The 7,065-nt window shown below is 40.8% G+C and overlaps 1 protein-coding gene across 1 annotated transcript in view; it reads right to left on the bottom strand.

Annotated features, from left to right (window-relative positions):
* Positions 1-2: 2 nt before the first annotated feature.
* Positions 3-7,065, bottom strand: part of pusl1 (pseudouridine synthase like 1) — a gene marked incomplete at its 3' end in the record, with an annotated part of 13,786 nt that continues 6,723 nt past the window's right edge. The window contains exons 4-7 of the mRNA XM_005731396.1: positions 5,863-6,012; positions 4,228-4,398; positions 234-288; positions 3-41 (exon numbers count right to left, since the gene is read on the bottom strand). Of these exons, the coding sequence (XP_005731453.1) occupies positions 3-41; positions 234-288; positions 4,228-4,398; positions 5,863-6,012 (415 nt within the window). The remainder of the gene's footprint in view (positions 42-233; positions 289-4,227; positions 4,399-5,862; positions 6,013-7,065) is intronic.

Raw genomic sequence — 7,065 nt, 5'->3', positions numbered from 1 at the left:
CCCTGGCCCACTGCCACCATTGCCCCCGTCATCCTCCGCACCTGGAGGAAAAGGCCAGATAAAGAGGTTTTACACAGAAGCATGCACAGCTTGCTTTAAGAGATTTAATGTTTACTTTATTCTAAATATAGTTTCAGTCACCACCAGCAGATGTCGCTACTGGCTCGTAATCTCACACGCACAGAAATGGAAATATAACTTGAAAGAAAATCTGAAGAAGATTATCAACAAACCTGCTTATATAGAAAAGATTTACTTGTGAAAGTCAGCTCCCAGGATGGTATCTCTCTGGAAAAAGGAAATACAATTTGTGTCTTAGCCACATTCAAAGCACTACACATGAAATGTTAGATTAATGAGACCAAGGCCAGCAGGCATGAAGTCTACATGGAATCACGGAGAAAATGTGTAAGGATAAAGAAAGGTTAAATGTTGCCACAGGAGTTGAAACATCGCACTGCTGTCTAAAGCACATTGTGAATGGTTGTCAGATGTAATGTAATATTATTTAGTCTGATAAAAACCACTAAGCAAGAGTGTGGATCCAAAGCACACCTACTCATTTATTCCTCTGAGTGAAAAAAATATTACTAATTAAATCAAAAATAAAAAACTTTTTAAAAAAAGAAAATAATCCAGCCTCATATCTTTACATCTTAAGTCACTCTTGTGCAGCAGTGCTGTTCCCGCCTGTGTGAATATAACTGATGTGACATTCATGCCAGGCATCAAATGAAGCCTGGGTTTGTCATCATGCACAGATTTGTTTAAATGTCACACACTAAATATGGCACTGCAGCTTAGGCCCAACAGGATTATGTGTGATGCCACATAAAATATTATTATTATTATTATTATTTTGCCCCTGCCCTCAAAAGGGAAAAAAGAAAGGAAGAAAAAAAACCTCTCCCTGATTCTTATTTTGGGAAGGACAGGGTGAACTAAGGAAACAGGCACATGGGAAGAATTGGGTCAAATGCAAATTTGACTCAGTGCTTGCTGTCTGATTACATTCGACATGTAGGAAATGTAGAGACAGATTTATAGAGCAGGGCTTTTAGCCCGTGGACTTGGAGGTCAGTATCTTCAGATGAGAATAAAGCACTGCTGGGCCTCTTGTTGCACATTTGCAGCGCTGTGTTATTATTATAAAGCCAGGCTGCTTTAAGCTGGTAGGAAGCCAACAGTAACTCACAGAAACACTCATTATAACCAAAGTTTGCAGAAGAGCACAAAGCATGTGGAACTGTGAAGCAGATGGGCTCCAGCAGCAGAAGACCGCACCAGGTGCCCCTCCTGTGAGCTAAGAAGAGTAAACAGAGGCTAAACCACAACTGGACAAGAAAAGATTGGAAAAAAATGTTGTCTGGTCTGATGAATCTTTATTTCTACTCCAACAATCAGGTATTGGAGCAAACCACATAAAATTGGTGTAATGGTGTGAGGGATATTTTCTTTGTACACTTTGGGACCCTTAGTACCATCTCAGCACTGCAGCTACCAGAACAGTGTACGCGTCTTAGATCATCAAAGCTCAGATCATTTCACCCTGTTTACTGACAATGAGTTGAGTGTACTCAAATGATGTCTGCAGTCACCAGATCTCAACCCAAAAGAGACCCTTTGGGATGTGCTGGAAATGGAGATCCACATCACGGATGTGCAGTCAAGAAATCTGCAGCGACTGTGTGATGCTGCGGTTTTCTGCTCAGTCTGAATTTTTAGTTGTTAATTTTGCTCAGATGGGCGGACAAGCTGGTAGCATTGACATGATAAGTCAGTTAACTACTTTATTATTTATTAATAGACTTAATCAAGCAGTAAGCGTTATGCTAGCTTTATGATGTCCTTTATGAACAACGGTGCTTTGTCCTTAACGCTAGCATGCTAATGATTATAACTGTAACAGGACAACAGCTAGGTGCTCTGTTAAGCTGTGCTTAATGTAATCATATGAATTTTTGTACACCTACCAAATTTTATGGGATTGTGGCAACACCTCTCGTTTGGATTAGATGCTGGTGTGGCTTAAACTAATGGTAAACAAACAAATTAGGGATGTCACACTTCCTGCTGTGGCACGGTTTGAATTCTGCATATATTAATTTCAAAATGTGAAGACTTGTTTTAAAATGCACACCTACCAAATGTTAGCATGTTAACATGAAAACAGAGTCAAGGCTACACAAGGCCCTAAAATAAATCTCTGTTCACTTATGCATGAAAATAAGATCAAATATTTCGGGAGGTTAGAAAAAAGCCCTTTTTTTTCCACTTTGAATGGAGACCAAAGTAGTCAGCCTCACAGACCACATCTCCCCGTTTTAGGATCAAAAATTTAGTTGAACCTTAGACTCCTCAATAATTCATCAGTCAGTTTCTTTTCATTTTATCACCGTTTCTTAGAATAGTGACCCTCATGAAAAAATAAACACAGCTCAGCTGTAGGCTTTCAAACCCCGACAGAGACCAATGTGGGCCACATTGGATCATTCATGGGAATTCTGCAGAGGGTAGAAGAAGGGAAAATGGTTTTGTTTGGCAAAACTGCAACCGCAGACAATTGCAAATATAATGTGAAATATATTACAGCTGTGGAAACCTTGTTCCCACAGCCTCCTGGTGCACCTCGTGCATTGGGGATATTACTCTGAAGCAGTCCATCAGGGTCCATATTGTGTACTACATTTGCAAGGCAAATAATTACCGTAATGCCCATGAAAATGGAATTTGGCAGCCAGAGTAACCCCCATAGATGTGTAACCTCCCAGAGCCCACATGGCCCCCACTCGCTCTTATCTCCCTCTTTCTCCATATCCACTTATGAAGGATCCTCATTGTCTAAAGCACACAAACCTGCTTAACATACAAGCACAGACAGCACATTAGCAAACAGAAACTCTACCTGTATGATCTAACAGCCACACCTACTGGTTTGTCAAAGGGCATTAACAGTTGTTCTGTGGTTGAAGCACATCTCATGCTCGAGCTTTGGTAATAAGAAGCAAATATTTTACAGTTATGTGTTATACATAATTTGTCTGGAAGTAGTTACAAAAGCTGCAGAGCTGCTAACAGATGCATTTTGGCTTGCTGACCGTAACTGGACTGCATTAGTTTTTTCTAACTCCATACAAGAAAACATGAAACTGTATTCAAAATGTAAAATCTTCCATAAAGTTTCTCAAATCTATTCTTTATGTAAGTATTTTTAGCTTTTTAAGTTGCTTATTTACACTTAGCTAACTACACTAGTTTGTAACACATAGCTAGTATCAGCTTTGTAATGTATTTTTGCACCAACAGGTGATTCCCTAAAAGTAATTAGCCAAAAAATTGGCATATCTTGGCACGGTGTGCAGTGTGTCCTTTGTGAAACTGGACATGTGGAGGAGAAAAGAAGAAAGGACGTGCCAAAAAAGAAAAGTATCTATAGCAGATTAACAGAATCTGAAAGTCATATCCTCAAGAAGTAGAAAACAAAATCCAGCAAAGACCTGACACAGCACCTGAGAGATGAATCTGGCCTGTCAGTTGATCCATCTACTGTTTACCAAAGCCTCATCAGAAATTTAATCCAAATTTGTCATTACTTGTTCAAATTGTTGGCAACATGTACGGAGGAGGAAGTAAAGTGCAACAGTGAGTGTCTAAAGCCATCTGCAAAATATAATGGAGGCTCTGTCATGGTTTGGGTCAACATTTCAGCCAGCAGTGTTGGAGATTTGTCAGAACTGATGGAAACATGACTGCAGAAAAGCGCCATCAGGCTTTGATCCACCGTGTAACAGCATCTGGAAAGCAAATGACTGGTGACAGCTTCATTTCTCAGGATGACAATTATCCCAAACACACCGCCAATGCAATAAAAGTGTACCTGAATAGAAAAATACACAATGAAACACAGTCTGACCAGAGCCTGGACCTCAACATTATTGAAGCAGTGTGGGATCATCTTGACAGAGAACAGAACACAATTCAACCAACATCCAAAGAAGAGCTTTGAATGTCCTTCAAGATGCCAGGAGAACTATTCCCGAAGACTACTTAAAGGAATTACAGGGATGTTTGCCTGAGAGAGGTAAAGGTGTTTGTACCAAGCATTGACTTTGTGGTTAAAAAGCTGCATAAAATTGTACAAACCTTGTTTTTTGCCTTACATAATGTATCCAATTCCACAATAACTTGGTCGTAGGTATTGTGGTCTCAATACATACTGTGGCCTACCTGTGGAAGTGAGCATATGCAAAGGAGTTTCCCTGCTGTATACTGATCACATCCATCGTCTTCACAGGATTTTTGAAAGGCAGATCAGAGTTGACGGCCCTAAAGCTGCTGAAATCGTGAGTCCCAACCAGTAGGGAAGCTGCCTCGTGCATAGCGTCCACGTTTAGCTCTCTGATGAAAGACAGAATAAAGAAAAACGCTTTTTATACAAGTGACCATTTACAGTATTACAATGCATTTGAAAACCGGGAAAATGTGAAGATTCTGAGGTCATCAGAGCTCCTGAATCAAGATTCGAAAGCTAACTCTTGATATTGCAGCGTCACTCAAGAGTGACCTGGCTGAACAGCGAGGTCAGCCACAAATGTACACATGAAGTACATCTTTTCAGAACTCCATGAATAATTTAGTGGAAAACTTATGTAACAGAAAGATAATGCCACGTGAGAGAGCAGAGCATGCCCACGACCAGCTCATTTAAGGCAGAGAACCAGAGCGAGCCGGTGATTAGATTCTCTCCAGTCTCACGCTTCATTTGCTGCTTAAATATGATCTGACAAAGAGAGAGGGAGGAGAGAGAGTGAGCGGGAAAAGGGAGAAGTGTGCTGAGTAATAAAAATTTTAACATAAGAATCAGGAATGAATGAAGATGTGCAAAAAATATCTTATCGGTCTAATTAACAAATCATTAAGTCCTTACTTTTCGCTATGTTGGGAGGGGGGCAGCTGTGACCAGTTGGTAAAATGGAAGGAAGACAGAACTGACTGATGACCAATGATAACGTGGTGACTGAAGTCCAACATTCAAATGATCTTAAAAAAAATGTCTTAAAAAAGTAACTTTTTTTTATTGCAGTGGGAGAAATGGAGCGAGTGTGATGACGCTGGAGAGGCGCATCAAAGAGAGGAAAAGAGAGACGCTGCTGAGGCTGAGACGCTCAGGGGTGTGAAGAGCAACATGAATGCTGAACATGAGAGAGCGATAACAAAGCAGAAGATCCAGAGAAAGAAGTTAGTGAAGGAAGGAAGGAGAAAAAGAAAGAAAAAAATGGACAGAAGCAGAAAAGAAGGGAAAGAAAGGATGAAATGCGTGGGTGTTGTTCTGCACGTATAAAAGCCCGCAGCTTATCTTGCCCTACTTTTCCCCAAAAAAGTGAGGAGAAAAAAAGATACAAATGCTCAAACACAAACTAAAATGTTTCTCTTTGTGGCCAGTTTTTCCAATCACAGCTACAAGAACCTTGTGTAAGCTTCGAAGCCCACGCCATTTAATCTCTTTCCTACTTTTTACACTCTATGCATCCTCTCTCCTCTCCTTCCTCCTCCTTTGTTTGTATTTTGCGCATCAGCTCAGATAAAACACTTCGTTTGGCTGTCTCTAATGTGCACCTCCTGCATGGTGCATGTGGACTATTCATGTGTTCAATGTGCCATTTTTCTGGTCTGAGTCTCCATTACACAGAAAGAGTGTGTCTCTGCTTTTACACATATACACAGTCAGATTCAGCTTCAGACTGAGCCCTTATTTATTAATTTTTTTAAGGCAGACATCATGCGCATGCACACTAACACATGAAAAAGAAAAAGACATGACTGAGAAAAGGGAGGGGTGGTGCATAAACTGGGATAACTCACGTGTTGCGGAGGCTCCAGCACAGATCCCAGTCTGTGAGGGGAAGGAGAGAGTGGTGGGAGATTCCTAACGCTATTCGGTAGACGTAGGTCCGAGACTGGGCACGGAAACGGGCATGGAAGTCATGAGGAACACGGTGGGCACGGGTGATCCTGAAATAAAATGGACAAAGAGAAGTGAAACCTAGGATTTAGGATGAAGAAACTTGAAACCTGCACATTCATAAATATTCTTATACATCTGCACTGAAGCCTGGAGGTGATCTTTAAACATTCAGTCTGGCTGTTCAGTGAGAACAAAACTATCTCTGATTCTTTCTTTGTAGAGGCAGTCCCATAGCAAAGATGGTGTCAATGCTCCTTTTTGTACTCCCAGCTAGAAAAACTGTGTACAAGCCATGCTCCAAAGTGCCAGCATTGCAGCTTTTAACACAAAGACACACCAACAGAGTCCTAAAAAGGCTGCCAAGAGCACTGAAAAGCCAGAGCTTATTTTAACACAGTTAACATCAGAGCAGAATCTCAGGCTGAGCCTCTCTGATGCGATTCCAGCAGGATAACACGAGACACTTCCTGTGTTTTTGCGCGCAGAGGCAGGGACTGATGTAATAAGTAACAGACTGGATCGATTCCTGATTCTGCGAGACGTCTTAAAGTAGACTGAAAAATGACACTGGCATTTCTGGCTACAGGTTCTGCACGTACAATTGAATTACTCTGCTGTGTGCAGTGTCGTTACTAAAACAATGAACCAAACTGAGATTTACAGAGAGTTTGAACAAAAAGGGGATTCCCCCCCCCCCCTTTTAGTAGTTTCAAGCTGTCCTTGTGCCTGATTGATGCTACAGCAGTAATGAAAATATCTGAATCATTTTTGATTAAGATCAAGAATTTATTGTCAGATTGCACAGAAATTCACTATTTCTATCGATTTAATGCAATGCAGGGCAAATCTTTCCTCCTTTGTCTCATCGCAGTATTACAGTCAGTTATAACAACAGCTGCTATGCATACTATTACATTTAATCAATAGCCAAGCTTATAATCTGCACTGACACATACTCAAAAAGCCATGTTTTACCATTTAAGAGACGTAATACTTAACTCGCAACCACTGGCCATTTTATTAAGTACACGTTGCGAGCATCAAGGTGGACCCACTTTTGTCTTTAGAGCTTCTTCATTCTGATGCTGTTTGAACTTCAC

Source organism: Pundamilia nyererei, unplaced genomic scaffold (assembly GCF_000239375.1).
Source record: "Pundamilia nyererei isolate P.nyererei 1_Seehausen unplaced genomic scaffold, PunNye1.0 scaffold00042, whole genome shotgun sequence".
NCBI lineage: Eukaryota > Metazoa > Chordata > Actinopteri > Cichliformes > Cichlidae > Pundamilia > Pundamilia nyererei.
Note: the sequence above shows the minus strand (reverse complement) of the source record. Positions and strands in the feature narration are given on the sequence as shown.